This window comes from Pan troglodytes, chromosome 4, assembly GCF_028858775.2.
Source record: "Pan troglodytes isolate AG18354 chromosome 4, NHGRI_mPanTro3-v2.0_pri, whole genome shotgun sequence".
Classification (NCBI taxonomy): Eukaryota; Metazoa; Chordata; class Mammalia; order Primates; family Hominidae; genus Pan; species Pan troglodytes.
The window spans coordinates 148,365,176-148,385,789 of NC_072402.2; the positions used below are offsets into that span (position 1 = coordinate 148,365,176).

At 54.1% G+C, this 20,614-nt stretch overlaps 1 protein-coding gene across 8 annotated transcripts in view; it reads left to right on the forward strand.

Moving 5' to 3' along the window:
* Positions 1-20,591, forward strand: part of SYNPO (synaptopodin) — a 40,882-nt gene extending 20,291 nt beyond the window's left edge. For 5 of the 8 annotated variants that reach the window (XM_009449945.5, XM_063811590.1, XM_009449951.5 and 2 more), the window contains exons 2-3: positions 9,361-11,720; positions 17,812-20,591. In XM_009449945.5, the coding sequence (XP_009448220.2) occupies positions 9,361-11,720; positions 17,812-18,501 (3,050 nt within the window). In that variant the 3' untranslated portion in view covers positions 18,502-20,591. Of the gene's footprint in view, positions 1-1,412; positions 1,536-1,813; positions 1,835-2,068; positions 2,264-9,360; positions 13,757-17,811 lie in introns of those variants that run through there. The other 3 variants (XM_009449948.5, XM_063811593.1, XM_063811592.1) reach the window with 3 other exon arrangements.
* The last annotated feature ends 23 nt before the right edge of the window (positions 20,592-20,614 follow it).

The window sequence follows — 20,614 nt, forward strand, 5'->3', positions numbered from 1 at the left end:
AGGACGGAGACCAGTCCTGGCCCTAGGCTGGCACAGGGCTAAGGGGAAGGACCACATCTTTGTGGCGGGCCCAGAGTGTGTCAGGCCCTGGGAAGAGTGGAGGGGACCCGCAGATGACCTAGGCCCCGCCCTGACCCTGGCAGAGGCACTGTTTAGGGGAAACCACCTCTTTCCCTGCCCTGGCTTGCCACCTTTTTGTCTTTTAGATTATGTGTTTTCTCTGGAAAGGCAGGGTATGATGGTTCTTTCTGTACTCCCAAGGCTTCCAGGGAGCTGGGACTGGGGAGAGTGAAACAGCAGGAGGGGGCTTCGTGAGCACAGGCTTAGCTCACCAGGGTTGGACTGGAGAGGTGGAAGCCTGGGCTGTGATCCTGTGATCCTCTCTGTGAGCCCTCCCTTTTCAGTTTGCTGTATACCTGGGGCTCAGCTTGCCTCTCTCTGGGTTACCATCTCAAAGTTTCTAAAAATTGACTGATTATAGATTAATAATTACCCCAGTAGAATGGGCAAGAGAGAGGCTGTGGCTCCTGGCCTTTGGCAGGGCCCTGGTCAGCCAACAGGGAGCAGGGCTTGTGGTCTGCAAGGATAGAAGATGGGTCAGGCTTGCGCTGACTGTGGAGCCCTCATCTTAGCTTCCCCTTACGCATCCATCTCTGCCCTCCCTGATCCCGACCCACTGCCAGCAGAGAGAAACCAGAAGTTTGGCCAGGCCCAGCCTCCTTCCCCTGGGTTTCTGAGTTTTCTCAACCTGCCGTTTCCTCTGAGCTCTGTTCCTGCTCTGGGGCCTCTGGGCCAGGTTGAACAGGGGAGGAGCACTGATCTAGGAGTCTGAATGGATTGATGAGGGCTTCCTACAAGAAGTGGCCGTTGGGCTGGGCCTGGATGGGTGAGTAAGGAAGGTGAATTTGCTTTGTGGGGAGCTCTTCAGAAGGAAGGCGTCCAGGCTTGAGATCAGTCAGACCGCAGGGGCCCCTTGCTAAGCTGTGAGACCTGGGGTGAGTTAGCTGCTTCTGTGTGCCTCATCTTCCTTATCTACAAAATGGGGATAAGGGAACCTCCTCTATGAGTTGCTGTGAGGATTAAATGAAAAAAGGCATGTTAAACCCTTGGCTTGGCAGCATCTGGTGCTCCCAAAATGTTGGCTCTTGTCATTCTCATAGATTTCATGTTTATTCTGCAAGTGCCAGTGGAAGATGTGGTGGGGACGAGGGAGGAATACAGAAGTGAAGCAGTAGAGGCCCCTGCCCTCGAGGCCGTTGCAGTCTCTGGGGGAAAATAGGGCCCAGACCCTGATTGCTACAAAGCAAAACACTGGGAGGGGGCAGCATGGCCCACGTGACTGGCCCTGCACTGGGCATTAGGCCAACCTGGGCTTGAATTTCAGCTCTTCCTCTGGCTGGCTGTGCGACCTTGAGCAAGTTGCTGCACCCCTCTGAGCCAGCGTCTTCTCTAATATGGAGATGAGGATAGTGCTGGCCTCATGGGTTGCTGTGGAAGTAAGTGAAGTAAGGCCCTGTCCTGCTACCTGGCATGTGGTGAGCACACCCTGAAAGATTACTTCTACTAGAATAGATAATACACAAGGTGGTGGTTATTAAGTGATGCAGACAGAACATTGGTGAATCAGGGAAGGCTTTTTGGAGGGGGTGGTGGCATTCTAGGTAGGCCGGAAATCTGAAGGATTAGGGCATGTAGAAAGGATGTGAGACAGAGGAGGGTTCCCGGTAGAGGGGGTCTGTGCAAACGCTGCTTTGCAGGCAGGAATTCATTGGGCAGCTGTGGGAACTGCAAGCCACTGAACTCCCTCCACTGTTGCTGAGGGCACAGAGAGAAGGTGAGTGAGCTCTTGGGCAGGCCCCGATGGCAGGGGTTTGAATGCCAGGATGAGGACTCTCCTCTTGATCCTCCATGTCCTGGGGAGGCAGCAGAGGGTTTTGAGCAGGAGAGAGGCATGAGTGGATCCCGGAGGGAGGAAGATGAATCTGGCAGCGTGGGGCGGGTAGATTGGCGGGGGAGAGACTGGGGGTGGAGAGGCCATTTAAAAGGCTGTTGCAAAATCGGTTTTCCTGATAAAGAGCTGGGCTGAGTCATCTGTGGAGGAGAAAAGTCATATCCAGCTCCTTCATGTTGCTGCCGATGTGGGATTTTCCTGGCTTCGTCAGCCAAGCAATTGGCTGCCTTTGCCGGAGGCTTTGAGAACCAAGGCTTGAAGGCCGGCAGGAGCATCCAGGGGGAAGCTTGGCTTCAGGGAGGACCTAGCAGAGTGAGTAAGATGAGCACCTGGAGGTGCCTTTGTGGCTTGGGGTATATGACTTAGGGCATGTGGCATCCCCCCTCTGATCTTAGTCTGTCCTCTGGGCATCAAGGGAGAGGAATGTGGTGATTTCTGCCAGCCTGTGAGTGGTGAGGCGGGGGCTGGGCCTGGGGCTCCCCACCCCATTTCTGTGTCTTCTCCCATGCCCGGCAGTCCTTCCCACCAAAGTCTAGATTATTCTCCTCCCAAGAGGAGGTCTGGCAGTCTGCCGACCCCAGTCAGATTGCGCTCGCCATGACTCTGGGGATGGAGAATTCCCCAGGGCATGGAGCCTGTGTCATTTCCTCCTTTCAGTGGGAGGAATGGGGAAGGGGCTGGCAAGGTAGCCAGGCCATTACTCAGGCCTCTCCATTTTCCTGCCCCCAGCTGAGCCAGAGGTTGTGCAGTGGCCAGTCATTGGTTCCTTCCTGACCTCACCAGGGGGGCAGTTTACCCAGCCTGTTTACCCTTCCTGTCGCCAAGACCCCTGGACTACCACAATGGGCTGCCTTGAGCCAATCTCTATTCCTACCCCTGGCTCTCTGTCCCACCCCGCCCCACCTGACCCTGGCTGGACACTCCCATTGACGGCATCGTGTGAAGAAGCATTTCCTTGAATTCTCCCTGTCCTGACCTTCTGCTCTGGCCTCCCTTCCCCGGCCCCACCTCCCTCCTGTGGATCCTCCATCCACACGGGCCCCAGTGGTGGGCAGAACAAGCAGCTGTCCACAGTGGGTGGTAGGGGTGGGGGGAAGGGTTTGTCCCTTTCTACGCCAAACAAGAACTGGGGTCTTCTGACTCCCAACATAGTGATCTTCCCACTCTACTCATCTTTCATGCCTTATCAGTCCTTTCTACCTTAGTAAGAATGAGTTTATCAACTCTTCTCCTGAAAGGAAGAAGTGGAAGAAAGAAGGAGTTGTTCTAGGCAGCTGGGTTTTCAGGGGAGAAGACATTGCTGAGGGGCATTGATCACAAGATGAGGGAGCAGAGGGCTTTGCAGACCATCATTCAAGAGCACTGGAGCCTCTCTTGTTTCTCCTCTTTCCAGAGTCCTAGTCTGGAAGGAGAATAGTTAAGAGATTAGACTCAGAGCCAGACTTTTCTGAGTTTGGATTCCAGCTCTGCCACTCATAAGTTGTGTGACCCTGGGCAGGTCTCTCTGAGCCCCAGTTTCATCTGCAGAATGAGAAGAATCACAGGACTTATGTCTGGGAGCTGTTGTAAGAACTGAACAAGGTGGTGAGCATAAAGTGCACAGCACTGAGCCTGGGCTGCAGCGGGGGCTCAGTAGTGACAGCAGTCGTTGCAAACCCCCTTCTCGTGGCTGTGCTGGGGCTTCTTGCCTACTCCCCCACTTCAGGATTTACCCTGTTGGACCCAGGTCTCCTGACCCCAGGCAGCTTTTCATTGTGCCCGCCCTCCACCCCTTCCTCTCTTGAAGGCCTATCTTCAGGGCTCCTGATCCAATGTCCAGGGTGGGTCTTTAAAGGGCTAGCACCCCAACTTGGCCCTGCAGAAGTTTAGGTGGGGAGGCGGTGGGGACATCATGACTTGCACAAGTGCAGGCCACAGCCAGGCTGATTGAGGGTTCAATGAGGTACCTGTCCCCTGTAGCCTTTGGCTACCTCCCCACCCCCACCTTTGACACCAAGAGCATGATCTTGAGCAGCTGCTGCCTGGGATATTGCCAGAGAGGGCAGCTCCCTAGTCTGAGGAATTTTAGATGGAGTTGCCCCCTGGTGCCCTGCTACAAGGGACTCTAGGGTGTCCCCCCGCCTCCCCAGCTTTGTTTGTGAAGGGTGGCGAAAATCATCTGGATGGCTGGCTGGATCTGGTCCAAACCTCCTGCTGAATTCCTTTTCCATGGAGTCACTGTGGGCTGGAGTGCGGGCTGCAGGAGCTTGCCTTGGAGGGCAGGGCTCTCTTACCTCCTGGCCTTTTCTGCCATTCCTCTTGTTCCAGAACAGTAGCTTGGGAGCAGTTTTAAGCTCAGAGAGGTGGTGGTGATGGGATCTTAGCAGCAGCCCAGGTTGTGAATGGAGCCTCACTGAGAGTCAGCTGACCTGGTCTTGGGCTCACATCCTCCTCTCTGACCTCTTCCTTGGCTGGGCCTCCCAGGCCAGCTTATTTCTAAAGGCCCTTCATACTCTGACATTTGAGGATTTTCTAAACCCATGGCCTTCTGGAGCCAGTAAGGAGAAAAGCAGAAAAATGCAGGGGCATTGAGAGGTCTGGAGTAATCAAACACTGAAGTGCTTTCTATGAGCCTTGCAAGGTGGGAACCGGCCAGCCAGGAGCCTGGTGCTCTCTGCAGTAACGTAGAGCCAGGTGTGAACAGAGCTCTACTCCTTCTGGCTCTGTGATCGTGGGCAGCTCACTTTACCTCTCTGAGCCGTAGATTTCTCATCAATAAAGTGTGCATAATAATAGTTTGTGATTTGTAGGTTTGTTTTGGAAATTAAATAATATGAGTAAAGTCTGTGTATAGGTATACAGTAAGTGACCAATCAATATTAGCTACTATTGCTGCAACTGTGTCATAAGAAACACTGGCAGGACTAGAGATGTTTATCCTGACCCTGTCCCAAGGGGATCTGATGTATCTGCAAATCTCTGCAGGGCTGTCAGGCTGGAATGAAAGAGAAAACTTTTTTTTGTTGTTGTTGAGATGGAATGTCGCTCTGTTGCCCAGGCTGCAGTGCAGTGGCGTGATCTCGGCTTACCGCAACCTCTGCGTCCCTAGTTCAAGCGGTTTCTTTTGCCTCAGCCTCCCAAGTAGCTGGGATTACAGGCGCCCGCCACCACGCTTGGCTAATTTTTGTATTTTTAGTAGAGATGGGGTTTCACCATATTGGCCAGGCTGGTCTCGAACTCCTGACCTCGTGATCCACCTGCCTTGGCCCCCCAAAATGCTAGGATTACAGGCGCGAGCCACCGCGCCCGGCTGAGAAGACTTTTTCTCTGTGCAGCCTGGGGAGGCAGAACCACATCAAGAAAGCGGATGATGGCTGGACGTGGTGGCTCACGCCTGTAATCCCAGCACTTTGGGAGGCTGAGGTGGGTGGATCACTTGAGCTCAGGAGTTCAAGATCAGCCTGGGCAACATAGTGAAATCCTGTCTCTACAAAAAATATAAAAATTAGCCAGGCATAGTGGCATATGCCTATAGTCCCAGTTACTCAGGAGGCTGAGGTGGGAGGATTACTTGATCCTGGAAGGTTGAGGCTACAGTGAACCATGATGGTGCCACTGCCCTCCAGCGACAGAGCAAGACCCTGTCTCAGAAAAAAAAAAAAAAAAAAGTGATTGGAAGTGAATGTAAGGAGGAACTTTCTAGCTGAGGAATGTTAATTAGTGGAAGACACCTCCCGGGGGAGTGAGCTCGTCACCTGAGTATGTCAGCAGAGACTTGCACACTCAGCATGTTGTTCTGAAGATGCAAGAATTGTGTGGGGATTGGACTTGGTGACAGCCACCTCTGAGATTCCGAGGTTCTGTGTTTTGGAGCAGTAAGCTCTGCCTCCATGTAGCTCTGGAATCTCCTGCTATTTGACCTTCAGTCAATCTCCTGTGCTAGAAGAGTATCTGACCTTTTCCAGGGAGTGGAATGGGGTGACCAATTGCCAGCTTATGCCAGGATAGCATGAGCCCTCTGTCTGTCCACCTGGGCTTCATGGCAGTCAGGCCTTGGCATTTTCATGATCTCTTTGTGGCCTCCCAACACTCATGTCAAGTTAAGGAGACTGTGGCTCTGAGAGGTACAGTAACTTGCCAAGGTCACACGGCTAGCAAATGGCAGAGCTTGGATTCAGGCCAGGAGGCCTGGTTTCTAAGCAGAGCAGGGGAGACAGACACAGCATGAGCTGAGCAACCTCTCAGAGCCCTCCAGTGTGGCTGGCACCCCATCCCTTAGGCTCCTCCCAGGGGAGCAGCCTGGCTAATAGATGGCTAATAGACATCTTTAATAGATAGGGTGATCCAGGCAGGAGAAGAGTCCTACTCGGGGGGAGTAATATCATGGGTGGGTGGGATAGGCTGTGTGCTTTCACTGTTTCTAATAGGTTAGGGGAAAACCAGGCTCGATGGAGGAGGGAAGAAGGAGGTTGGGGCCAGAAAACCTGTGGCTGCCCCAGTGGAGCTGCTGTGACGCTGCTGGTCACAGCTTCTTTGCTCTGTGTGGGCCTCCCTGCGGGTCCCATGTGGGGTCACCCGGCTCTACCCTGGGCTACTCTCTGGATCTCTGTTTCCCACCTATAAAACAGGGTGGTGATGAAATACCTCCTCTGTAAGAATTCTTCCAGCTCTGAGAGTCCATGAATTCAGAGCCTCGCTGGCAAGATGCCTGGAAAGACTGTCCCTGGAGACAGACTCAGCATGCCATGGCCAGTGCTAATGAGGGCAAGGGAGGGGAGGGCAGGGTCAGATTCCTCAAGAACTAATTAGCTTCCCACAGTAGGGAGGAGAGGGGCAATGGAGGGAGGAATTTTCTTAGCCACTGATGTTGCTGGTCACAGGCTGATCCATCCACCTGTCTGTCAATGCATTTGTTCATGCAGCATTTGTTCATTTATTATTCAACAATTATAAATTGAGCATCAACTGTGTGCCAGCTGGGCACTGGGGATAGAAAGAGAAATGGTTGCCTATAGTGATCTTATAGATTAATAGGGGACTGAACTCAGCCTGATCTCAGGACCTCAAGTCCCAGACTGAACCCCGACCCATGATGACCTTGTTCCTGCCCCTTATGTCCCAAAGAGACCTTTTTCGATGAGTAGACCACTTAAGCATGGACTAGAGACCCCAGAGAGAACAGTTCTGACTCCAGCTTTGTCACCCTTGGCTTTGCAACCTTGGGGCAGTTCCTTATATATCTCTGAACCTCCGTTTCTTCTTCTGTAAAACACAGGCAAGCAATGCTTGTCTCATTGTGGTCTTGTGCAGAAAAAATAAAAGAATGCAATGTTCTACAGTAGTCATTGGTGAAACTAGCTCAATTTGTTACTTTTCTAGTGTTAAAAGATGTGAATTTTAAAATGAGTATTTAAGTAAAAATAGGAAGAAATCCTGGGAGGAGATAGAAGAAACTGATTGTGATACAGAGTAATCAGGGATGGGGTGACACTTTTTACTGTATACCTTTTTATGTTTTAATTTTTAGGGCCAGGTATAGTGGCTCATGCCTATAATCTCAGCATTTTAGGAAGCCAAGGCCAGAGTATCACTTGGGCCCAGGAGTTTGAGACCAGCCTGGGCAACACAGGGAGACCCCTTCTCTACAAAAAATACAAAAAAAAAAAAAATTGGCTAAGTGTGGTGGTGCACACCGATAGTCCAGATATTTGGGAGGCCGAGGTGGGAGGATGACTTGAGCCCAGGAGGTTGAGGCTGCAGTGAGCTATGATGGTGCCACTGCATGCCAGCCTGGGCAACAGAGCAAGACCCTGTCTCAGAAAAGTAAAAATAAAATAAAAATGAATGAATAAATAAATTTTTAGACTATGTGAATGTATTACCTACCCTAAAAAGGGGAAATATTAGTGGCGTCTCTTTATAAAATCAAAGCACATGCCTGTAATCCCAGCACTTTGAGAGACTGAGGTGGGCGGATCACTTGCACCCACCTGAGTTTGAGACCAGCCTAAGCAACATGGTGAAACCCTGTCTCTACAAAAAAAAAATACAAAAATTAGCTGAGCATGGTGGCATACATCTGTAGTCCCAGCTACTTGGGGAGCTGAGGCAGGAGAATCACTTGATCCCAGGATGTCGAGGCTGCAATGAGCTGAGATCTCATCATTGCACTCCAGCCTGGGTGACAGAGTGAGGTACTGTCTCAAAAAATAAATAAATACAAATTTAAAAAATTAAAGCAGACAGTGGTTTATTAAAACATTTTTGTTTAAAAAAATTAGAGCACATTCCTATACTATAATTCTGAAAGTATAAAGGGCCCTAAGGAAGGCACACAGAAAATATTCTGGGGGTTCATTTGTGCATTCAGCAATATCTACCGAGTGCCACTGTATGACAGGTGCTGTTCTAGGGGCTGCTGTTAGAGTGATAAACAAGTCAGATGGCCAGGCACTGTGGCTCACGCCTGTAATCCCAGCACTTTGGGAGGCTGAGGCGGGTGGATCACCTGAGGTCAGGAGTTCGAGACCAGCCTGGCCTACATGGTGAAACCCCATCTCTACTAAAAATACAAAAATTAGCCGGGCATGGTGGCACATGCCTGTAGTCCCAGCTACTCGGGAGGCTGAGGCAGGAGAATCACTTGAACCTGGGAGGCGGAGGTTGCAGTGAGCCGAGATTGCGCCGCTGCACTCTAGCCTGGGTGACAAGAGCAAAAACTCCTTCTCAAAAAAAAAAAAAAAAAAAAGTCAGGCAAGGTCATTGCCCCTTGGAGCTATGCTGTAGGTGAGGAGACAGATAATAGACAGGGAAACATAAAGATCATTTCAACTTGGTGAATGCTATGGAGAAAACAAAACAGATGGGATAGGAGAAGGAAAGGTGCCTCCAGAGAGGGGACATTCCAGCTGAGACTTGAGTGGCAAGATAGGAACCAGCATGGACTGCTACCTGGGAAAAGATTATTCCAAGGAGAGCGAGCAGCAAGTCCAAAGGCCCTGGGGCAGGAACATACTTGGCATTTTCAAGGAAGAGAAAGCAAGCCAGTGTGGCAGAGCCTAGTGAGAGAGGAGAAGGCAGTGGGGAGGAACTGGGGACACGGTGGGACTTCTAGGGTGAGGTGTTCGTACTCAGTTTGGTAAAGTGCCATATCAGCAACTGTCAGGGGGAATCCAAATCAGGGACCAGTTAATCCTGAGAGGATAATCAGGGTGGCGTAGACGTGGTGGCATTTGAGTTGGGCCATGAAAGGTAGGTCAGGGCTGATTACGAAGTGAGCTAATTCTAAGAAACAGTGAGTGACGATTAAATTCCAGAAGAGATCCTGTGTAGGAAGGGCCGAGGCGACCATCTCTGTCTGCCTGTTTGTCTGTGCACCCCTGTGTCACTGCATTCCTGTTTGCTAACTGGGCTTTTGTCCCTCCCTGTAGCGTTGGGCCGGAGCACTAGCCTCACGGAGAAGGATCTGAAAGAAGCCAAGGCGCGGAGCCAGCAGATTGCAGCCCAGCTGACCACCCCTCCCAGCTCCAATTCCCGTGGCGTCCAGCTCTTCAACAGGCGCCGGCAGAGGGTGAACGAGTTCACCTTGGAGAGCCACGGCCAGAGGGGACAGAAGCCCAGCCAGGAGTCCCTCAGAGTGCTCCCTTCAAGCCTCCCAGGCCATGCACCGGGGCTCAGCCTGAGTTCCACCTCGCTGCCGGAGCCAGGCCCTCCACGGCACCCCAGTCCCCAGAGCCCCGACAGAGGGGTCCCTGGCCACAGCATGGAGGGGTACTCAGAGGAGGCTAGCTTGCTGCGGCACCTGGAGAAGGTGGCCAGTGAGGAGGAAGAGGTACCACTGGTGGTTTATCTAAAGGAGAATGCAGCACTGCTGACAGCCAATGGGCTGCACCTGTCCCAGAACCGAGAGGCCCAGCAGTCCTCACCGGCCCCACCTCCAGCTGAGGTCCACAGCCCAGCTGCAGATGTCAACCAAAACCTTGCCTCGCCCAGTGCCATGCTCACCACACCAACTTCTAACAGCAGCCACAATCCGCCAGCCACCGATGTCAATCAGAACCCACCGGCAACTGTTGTCCCACAGAGCCTGCCACTTTCTAGCATCCAACAGAATTCCTCAGAGGCCCAACTCCCATCTAATGGCACAGGGCCTGCTTCCAAACCCAGCACCCTGTGTGCTGATGGGCAACCCCAGGCACCGGCTGAGGAGGTGAGATGCAGCACACTCCTAATTGACAAGGTATCAACTCCAGCTACCACCACCAGCACCTTCTCCAGAGAAGCTACGCTCATCCCCAGCTCCAGGCCCCCAGCCTCAGATTTCATGTCCAGCTCCCTGCTCATTGACATCCAGCCCAACACCCTAGTGGTGTCAGCAGATCAAGAGATGTCTGGGCGAGCAGCTGCCACCACGCCCACCAAGGTCTACAGTGAGGTCCACTTCACACTGGCCAAGCCCCCATCAGTGGTCAACAGGACGGCCAGGCCTTTTGGGATCCAGGCGCCAGGGGGCACCAGCCAGATGGAGAGGAGCCCCATGCTAGAGAGACGACATTTTGGGGAGAAGGCCCCGGCTCCCCAGCCCCCTAGTTTGCCAGACAGGAGCCCCCGGCCACAGAGACACATAATGTCCCGCAGCCCCATGGTGGAAAGGAGGATGATGGGGCAGCGAAGCCCGGCCTCAGAGAGACGCCCCTTGGGGAACTTCACTGCACCCCCCACCTACACTGAGACCTTGTCCACAGCCCCTCTGGCTTCCTGGGTGAGGTCTCCTCCCTCATATTCTGTCCTGTATCCCAGCTCCGACCCCAAGTCTTCTCATCTGAAGGGCCAGGCGGTTCCTGCCAGCAAGACGGGCATTCTGGAGGAGTCGATGGCCCGCCGGGGCAGCCGCAAATCCATGTTTACCTTCGTGGAGAAGCCCAAGGTGACCCCGAATCCAGACCTGCTGGATCTGGTACAGACAGCGGATGAGAAGCGGCGGCAGAGGGACCAGGGGGAGGTAGGCGCGGAGGAGGAGCCCTTCGCACTGGGGGCTGAGGCCTCCAACTTCCAGCAGGAGCCAGCACCTCGTGACAGGGCCAGCCCCGCGGCGGCGGAGGAGGCGGTACCAGAGTGGGCCTCCTGCCTCAAGTCACCCCGCATCCAGGCCAAGCCGAAGCCCAAACCCAACCAGAACCTCTCCGAGGCCTCTGGGAAGGGAGCTGAGCTCTACGCCCGCCGCCAGTCACGGATGGAGAAATATGTCATTGAGTCTTCAAGCCACACGCCAGAGCTGGCCCGCTGCCCATCACCTACCATGTCCCTGCCTTCCTCCTGGAAATACCCCACTAACGCCCCCGGGGCCTTCCGAGTGGCATCCCGAAGCCCAGCCCGGACCCCGCCTGCCTCCCTCTACCATGGCTACCTGCCTGAGAACGGGGTCCTGCGCCCAGAGCCCACCAAGCAGCCGCCATACCAGCTGCGCCCCTCGCTCTTTGTCCTCTCACCTATCAAGGAGCCTGCCAAGGTCTCACCAAGAGCTGCCTCGCCCGCCAAGCCCAGCTCCTTGGACCTGGTGCCCAACCTGCCCAAGGGGGCTCTCCCTCCTTCTCCTGCCCTGCCTCGGCCCTCGCGCTCCTCACCGGGCCTCTACACCTCCCCCGGCCAGGACAGCCTGCAGCCCACTGCCGTGAGCCCTCCTTACGGCGGTGACATCTCCCCCGTGTCTCCCTCCAGGGCGTGGTCTCCCCGAGCCAAGCAGGCCCCCAGGCCCTCCTTCTCTACCCGGAACGCCGGGATCGAGGCTCAGGTGTGGAAGCCTTCCTTCTGCTTCAAGTAACGAACCCCACGGGGGTCCCACTGCCGGTCAAGTTCCCCTCCTTGAGGGCCAGATGGAGAGCAGACGTGGCAGGAAATGGCACAGAGCTGAGTGAGGAGAATGGGGAGTCCATGGTTCAAGGTCAGATGCGGCCACCAGCTGGCTTTGTGACCTTGGGCGAGTCGCCTCCCCTCTCTGAGCTGAAGCCGCCCCTCCCCTACTACAACAGGGGTCGGACTCCATGTCTGAGCGGGGAGGAGGGTCATGGAGAGAGAACTGTCTGGCAGCCCTGATGCGGTAGAGGGGCATCCTCTGGCCTTTGTGAGCTGTAGGGATGCAGAGTCTGATGCCAGCGTCTTGCTGGGGGAGTGGCCTAGAAGGGGATCCTAACAGGGACTTCTGGAGCAGACAGAGCCTGCCAGTGCCTGTGGAGTCAGCCAGCCAAGGGTCTGCCTCCTCAGCTGCCCCAGGGGGGCCTCCCTCCTGAGGCTCAAGCTCCTGGCATCTTTCTTCCTGTTGCTGGATTCTCACCTCCATGGGCCTGTCTCTTCTGCCTCTGCCTTCTGGACACCGTTTCCTCTCCGCTGCTTCAGAGAGCTTTGCCTCGCCTCCGCCTGCGCTCCCCTCCAGGGTCCTTCTGCTGGCTGCGGACTCAGCCCACCACTGCTGTCTGACGCTTTTCTTCCTGCCCCCTCTGAGGCCTGGCTCTGTTTTAGGGAGACCACTGGGCCCAGGCCTCAGCCCCAGTTCTACCTGGCTTGCTGTCACTGCTCTAGGGGTGGGGGACATCCCAGGGGATCCCCAGGAGAAGGAGAGCCCTGTAGGAGGCTGTGCAGTTGTGGGTGTGCCACAGGGAGGGTGGCCCCTAGCCATGTATCCATTGGCTGTTTTGGCTTCAGATTCAACCAAGATCTGCCTGACTAAAAGAAGCCACCTCAGTGCAGTGGAACGGGGCCCAGGGGGAGGCAGGAGAGGAGGGTTCCGGTCCCATGTCACCTTCTCATTTGCTGTGTGACTTTGGCCCACTCACATTCTCTTTGGGCCTCAGTTTTATCATTTATACAAGGAGGGCTTTTCTAGCTGTAACAATCTGTGAGGATTGAGAGGATAGGCTGGTGCTTTGAAGAAAGGCCTTGTAAGTGACAAGACAGTCCCCTGGGAAGAAAGAGAAAGGAAATGGGCTATTGCCAAAGGACAGGTGGCGTTAGATGGCTGTGAGGGTGACCTGGTGAGGGAAGGGTTGGAATGAGCTGCTGCAGGAGGCCAAGGGATGCCTGGGCTGGGCTGGGCTGGGCTGGCTCAGGCTCAGGATTGCCTGGGGACAGTAGGAGCATGGCAGGAGCTGGGGCAGGTGCATAGCAGTGCAGTGGGAAGGGACAGAGGAGATCTTAGAGTTTTGAGGAAAATCTGGGACTTGAGACCTGGATTCTAACAGACCAACTGCATGTGTGTCTGTAGGTCTCAGTTTCCACATTCATACAGTGAGGGTGTTTAGTCAGGTAGCTGGAGACTTCCCATCGCCTCTGACACTTTTAGAGGTGATATGATACAGCCCCCGACCAAACCAGGCTTTGTTGGGGGTGAGAGAATACAGACACAAGTGGCAGGATTAAGATGGAAGCTTCGCAAGGCTGGGGGCCGAAGACCACCCACTTCTCTTTCCCAGCCCTAGTTCCGGGTTCCCCAGTGGGGCAAGGGGTGGTGGAGGCAGTGCCCATGCTGGGCTGAGCCTGCAGTTTTTGTGAGCTCTGGGCTTGTCTCCATGGGAACAGGGGTGCCTTCTTAGTGAGCTCATTTCACACAGATCGAGGGGGTATGCGTGGGGGAGTTGTGAGTGAGCTCAGCTCCTTCAGGCCTGGCCTCTCCCAGAACAGAGTGAAGCCCCTGCCCTGGACCCCTGCTCCCTTCTACCCTTGAGGGCCACCAATGGAAGAGCCCGCCCTTCATTCTGCAGCTCCTGCGGCCAGGCTGAGCTCTGCCCCCAACTTTGTTTTCTCTCATGTTCTCAATACACTCTGCCTCAAATCCGTCTTGCTTCTTTCTTTCTTCCGTGCTGCTAGGGGTCAGGGTTCCCTTCCTCCTCCCTGATTCTAGCCTGGGAAGTGGAGTGGGCCTGCTCAATTACTGTGTGTGAAAGTGTGGCTGTGTCCTGCGTGCTGCCTGCATCTGCCGTGTGTCTGGTTCTGCACTGGTACAGACGTGTGCTGGGTTGGAAATGAGGGCTTCCTCTCTACAGCACTCAGGGAGCCAGAACCCTGTGCAAATCGCAACCTTTTGTTCTTTCCTTCCCTCAGAGTTTGGCCAAAAATACTGTAGAGGATTTTTGGGGAAAATGCACTACCTCTTCTCGTTGAGGTTTGTTTGGGTTCTTTACAAGTGGAATCGAAATTCCTCTAGCCAGCATTCGCTCTCCAGTTCCCTCAGGTCCCCTCCCTGCTCCCCATTATCTAAATTTGGCCATTTCCCACATTTGCCATTGTTTTCACTGTCTGGATCCTAAAAGCATGGAGTTTCTGCCCCTGGTGGGGAGGAAAGAACTGCCATCAAGGGTCAGGAGAGCTGGGTTCTAGCCCCAGGTCTGCATCTGATTCATGTGTGACCTCAGACAACCTCTTCCAATCTCTGGGCCTCAGTTTCCCCTTCTGTGCAGTGAAAGGATTACAGAAGGAGGTCAGAGACCATTTGGTCTCTGACTGTCCAGGTTTGACTGTGTTCTACTTATGTATTCACCCCACACATGTGCCCTGCTTTGGGTCTGGGGTTGGGTTGAGTGGATGCTACTTTTTGAATTTTCACCCACCGCATTCCCAAGGAGCTCTGGTGTGCACGGTGCATTGAGCTCTCTGTCAGAAAGTGAACAGTTCTGATTTCCTGCAGCCTTTTCGTACTGTGCACACCCCCGACTCAAAAACATACACACAGAGTCAGTGCCCAGGCATGGCTGTTAGGGTGAGGTCAGGCTCTGGCCCATCTCCAGATGATGGGGATCTGCTTACCACTGCCCTCAACATTCAATCCCGTTTGAGCCTTTCTGTTTTGTAGTCTTGGCTGAATTGTTATTTCTTCCACTTGTTGGCCTCAGCATTCCCCTTGTGGCCACCAAAGGCAGAAACAATGCTTTAGAGATTTTTAGGTAGTTATCATAGCTCTCCTGTGCAGCCTACTCTCCTGGCTGAAGACCCCAGGTTCTGCTGCCTTGGGTGGTTATTGACTGGCTTGGGTCACGAACTCTAGGCCCTACCTCCCTGCTCAGGGTGGCACTGTGGTCAGGTGTTGGGTCATGCCAGAGCCCACCCTGATTTGGCATTTGGCCCTAGCCCTCCTCTTCTAGCCCTGGAGCTGGGACCTTCCTCCCAGCTCCTCTCCCTAAACTGTGGGGTCTGCCTTCTGCGGCCAGCCTGACTGGGATGTTCCACTGGCACAGAGAAGCTCCCAGTGTCTCTGGCTCATGTATACACAATTCTGACCCTGGGAAGAAAACAGTGGGATCCCAGGCTGAGCCTTAACTTTCAGCTTGATGACTGGGAGCTTGGATGTCCCTAGGGAGTCTCTAAGGGTCACTCCAGCATTAGTATCCCATGAAAAATGTCCTGCTCAGGCTGTTGTATAACATTCTTCTTTAGGTTAAAGGGCTCCAGTTTGGAGTCTGGGCTCATCTAGCAGCTGCTACATTCTGTTTGGATAAAACATACAATTGGTGTCTATTTCCTTTGGATTGGGAGGAATTAGAAGACTCTCAGTTGGATGAGAGGATGACTGGCTTGGTTATGGCTGATCACTGATTGGATGAAAGAATAAATCTTTGGATGGTTCTAGATTTTGATCGGGTAGGAAGCATGGAATGGACTGGCTAGCTCTGAACTCTGGTGGATGACTGCTAGTGAATTTGGATTGGATTAAATGGCAAGGTGGACTGGTTATTGCTGGAATCTGATTGGGTGAACAGTTGGAAAGTTCAGGAGATACATGTTAGGCAGGGATTCCCAAGCCCTCCACTTTCAAACCAGTTCAAACCGCTTAAACATGTAGCCTTTGAGCAACACACACACACACACACACACTTCCTGGTGGGGCAGAACACACTAGATTGTTATTTACACCTCTGAGCTTCATTTTCATCATTTGTAAAATGGGTGTGGTAATGCTAATTACCTCACTAGTCTGTTGTGAAAACCTAATGAGATAAAGGATGAGAATGAAGTTTGTAGACTGAAAGTCCTTAAGTACATAGGAAACAGGTATGGCTCTGCATCGCTGACCAGTGCTTCATAGCCTCCAAGCTGTTCACCATCTTGGCCTCTCCAAAACCACACTCCCCTCCCCAATGCTGTGAAAAAGCTCAGTGAGGGGCGTGTGCTGCCTAGGGAGGAATGGCCCGACTTCCTTTTGTATCTCCATCTGTCAGGGGGATCTTCCTCCCTGTTCAGGCATCCAAGGAAAGATGATGAGGTGACCATGGCAACATGGCAAATGGTTTGGGGCTGAGAGGGTCTTTCCCTAAGTCCAACTTTAATAATAGTCGGCCAGGCGCGGTGGCTCACGCCTGTAATCCCAGCACTTTGGGAGGCTGAGGTGGGCGGATCACCTGAGGTCAGGAGTTCGAGACCAGCCTGACCAACATGGAGAAACCCCGTCTCTACTAAAAATACAAAATTAGCCAGGTGTAGTGGCAGGCACCTGTAATCCCAGCTACTCGGGAGGCTGAGGCAGGAGAATCACTTGAACCTGGGAGGCAGAAGTTGCGGTGAGCTGAGATTGTGCCATTGCACTCCAGCCTGAGCAACAAGAGCGAAACTCCATCTTAAAAAATAATAATGGTCAATATTTTTACATTTTAATTTTGATAATAGATAATACATTCATATGGTTCAGAAATCTAAACTTATATAAAAAGTAATATATTAAAAAGCCTTATTCCCATCTCCCTGCCCCAGCCTACTCTCCTGGCTGAAGAGCCAGGTTCCCCTGCCTCAATAGTTGCTGACTGGCTTGGGTCATGAGCTCTAGGCCCCACCTCCCTGCTCAGCGTGACACTGTGGTCAGATGAGAGGACACACAGAGCCCACCCTGACTTGGCATTTGGCCCTGAGACACTAGTCTCAGCCTCTATCTAGTTCTTCCCATGTGGCCCTGGGCCCGGGACCTCCCTCCCAGCTCCTCTCCCTAAATCATGGGGAAACCGAAGCCTCCCTCAGCTAGCCTGACTGAAAGCTTCCCGGGATGTGCCACAGACAGAGCAGCTCCCAGTGCCTCAGACTGTGTGCCCTGTTCCTGTTCTCACCCCATTTCCTAACAGGTGACCATTTTGGTTAGTTTCATGTATATCCTTCTAGTATTCTTTTTTTAATTGAGACAGAGTCTCGCTGTGTTGCCCAGGCTGGAGTGCAGTGGCACGATCTCGGCTCACTGCAACCTCCGCCTCTGAGGTTCAAGCGATCCTCCTGCCTCAGCCCCCGCAGTAGCTGGGACTACAGGCACGCGCCACCATGCCACTAATTTTTGTATTTTTAGTAGAGACAGGGTTTCTGCATGTTGGCCAGGCTGGTCTCGAACTCCTGACCTCAGGTGATCCACCTGCCTCGGCCTCCCAAAGTGCTGGGACTACAGGCGCGGGCCACCGCGCCAAGCCCTTCTGGTATTTCTTTATGGTAATCAACATCTATTGAGCACTTTCTTCCAAGGAATGTGCCGATATATGTAATGTTCTTTTCCATCAGTTATCTCATTTAACCCTCACAACAACCCTATAAGGTTAAGTACTGTTATCACACCCCATTTTACAGAAGCAGAAACTGAAGCCCAGAGGGGTGAAGTAACTTGCCCAAGCTCAGTTAGTAAGTTAAGGCGGCTCTCTCCAAAGCGAGTCTTCTTAACACGGAGGCAGACACAAGACAGCGGGGACTCTTCAGGCGTTCCGGGCTGAGAGTTTGGGCGCCTGCGTTTTATTGCAGGCACTACCTGACTTGGATCGGTGGCTTCCCTTCTCGGTGTAATGGACAAATCGGACTCCGTCCCTTCCTAAAGCCCGGTGTGGAAGACCTCAGCACTAATGCCTGCCCCACCCTCTCTGCTCTCTCCCCAGGACCGCCGGGAGAGCCTGCCCACCTCCCCACCCTGGACGCCGGGCGCGTCCCGGCCCCCCAGCAGCCTAGACGGCTGGGTGAGCCCGGGGCCGTGGGAGCCAGGTCGCGGGAGCAGCATGAGCAGCCCCCCGCCGCTGCCGCCGCCACCGCCCATGTCTCCCTCGTGGAGCGAGCGCTCGGTGTCCCCGCTGCGACCTGAGACCGAGGCGCGGCCCCCCAGCCGCCAGCTGCAGGCGCTTCTGGCGCGAAACATCATCAATGCGGCCCGGCGCAAGAGCGCCTCCCCGCGGTCGGCGGGCGCCGAGAACCCGCGGCCCTTCTCCCCGCCGAGGGCGCCCCCGCCCCCGCCCCCGCCCCCGCCCCCGCCCCCGCCCCCGCGCATGCGCTCGCCACAGCCCGCCCGCCCCGGCTCGGCTGCTGTGCCGGGGGCAGCCTTCGCGCCCATCCCGCGGAGCCCGTTGCCCGCCCGTCCTTCGTCCTGCACCAGTCCCCGGAGCCCGCTGCCCGCGCCTCCCAGGCCCTTCCTCTACCGCCGCTCGCCCACGGACTCCGACGTGTCCCTCGACTCCGAGGACTCCGGGGCTAAGTCTCCAGGCATCCTGGGCTACAATATCTGTCCCCGCGGGTGGAATGGCAGCCTTCGGCTCAAGCGTGGCAGCCTCCCCGCCGAGGCCTCCTGCACCACCTAGAGCCCCACCCCCGACCCCACCCCGGGAGGGCAGAGCCAGAAGAAGGCTCATTAGACCTGGGGGACCCAAAGGGTCTGGCCTCTTTGGGCAGCCCCGGAGATGAGGGGTCAGCAGAGGAGAGCTCTGGGGTTGGGGATGGGTTAGGGACGCAAGCTTGAGTTCTAGCCCTTGCTCTCATTCAGCTGTTGTGTGACCCTGGGTAAGACCCTTCCTTGTTTGACCCTCAGCTTTCCCATCTGTTTAATGGTGGCTTTGGCCAAGGCAATCCACAAACGTCAAAATTCCCCTTCCCATCAGTACACACACCGACGCACACACACTCTCTCTTTCTCTCTCTCTCTCACACACACACACACAGTAGTTAGTGCCTTGGATGAGGCGGGGCAGTGTGTATATGGACCCCTGGACTTGCTACCTTCAGGGTTCCATACTCGTCCCTCCCCTCCTGGCTCTGCTGCCTGGAGTCTGGCAAGCGGGGTGTGTTCAGAAGATCCTAGGCCTGTGTCGCATGTCCAGGCACTGGCCTGACCATCCGGCTCCCTGGCACCAAGTCCCAGGCAGGAGCAGCTGTTTTCCATCCCTTCCCAGACAAGCTCTATTTTTATCACAATGACCTTTAGAGAGGTCTCCCAGGCCAGCTCAAGGTGTCCCACTATCCCCTCTGGAGGGAAGAGGCAGGAAAATTCTCCCTGGGTCCCTGTCATGCTACTTTCTCCATCCCAGTTCAGACTGTCCAGGACATCTTATCTGCAGCCATAAGAGAATTATAAGGCAGTGATTTCCCTTAGGCCCAGGACTTGGGCCTCCAGCTCATCTGTTCCTTCTGGGCCCATTCATGGCAGGTTCTGGGCTCAAAGCTGAACTGGGGAGAGAAGAGATACAGAGCTACCATGTGACTTTACCTGATTGCCCTCAGTTTGGGGTTGCTTATTGGGAAAGAGAGAGACAAAGAGTTACTTGTTACGGGAAATATGAAAAGCATGGCCAGGATGCATAGAGGAGATTCTAGCAGGGGACAGGATTGGCTCAGATGACCCCTGAGGGCTCTTCCAGTCTTGAAATGCATTCCATGATATTAGGAAGTCGGGGGTGGGTGGTGGTGGTGGGCTAGTTGGGTTTCAATTTAGGGGCCGATGAGCTTGGGTACGTGAGCAGGGTGTTAGGTTAGGGTCTGCCTGTATTTCTGGTCCCCTTGGAAATGTCCCCTTCTTCAGTGTCAGACCTCAGTCCCAGTGTCCATATCGTGCCCAGAAAAGTAGACATTATCCTGCCCCATCCCTTCCCCAGTGCACTCTGACCTAGCTAGTGCCTGGTGCCCAGTGACCTGGGGGAGCCTGGCTGCAGGCCCTCACTGGTTCCCTAAACCTTGGTGGCTGTGATTCAAGTCCCCAGGGGGGACTCAGGGAGGAATATGGCTGAGTTCTGTAGTTTCCAGAGTTGGCTGGGTAGAGCCTTCTAGAGGTTCAGAATATTAGCTTCAGGATCAGCTGGGGGTATGGAATTGGCTGAGGATCAAACGTATGTAGGTGAAAGGATACCAGGATGTTGCTAAAGGTGAGGGACAGTGTGGGTTTGGGACTTACCAGGGTGATGTTAGATCTGGAACCCCCAAGTGAGGCTGGAGGGAGTTAAGGTCAGTATGGAAGATAGGGTTGGGACGGGGTGCTTTGGAATGAAAGAGTGACCTTAGAGGGCTCCTTGGGCCTCAGGAATGCTCCTGCTGCTGTGAAGATGAGAAGATGCTCTTACTCAGTTAATGATGAGTGACTATATTTACCAAAGCCCCTACCTGCTGCTGGGTCCCTTGTAGCACAGGAGACTGGGGCTAAGGGCCCCTCCCAGAGAAGGGACACCATCAGGCCTCTGGCTGAGGCAGTAGCATAGAGGATCCATTTCTACCTGCATTTCCCAGAGGACTAGCAGGAGGCAGCCTTGAGAAACCGGCAGTTCCCAAGCCAGCGCCTGGCTGTTCTCTCGTTTTCACTGCCCTCTCCCCAACCTCTCCTCTAACCCACTAGAGATTGCCTGTGTCCTGCCTCTTGCCTCTTGTAGAATTCAGCTCTGGCCCTCAATAAATGCTTCCTGCATTCTTCTGCCTCCTGTGTCATTTTCA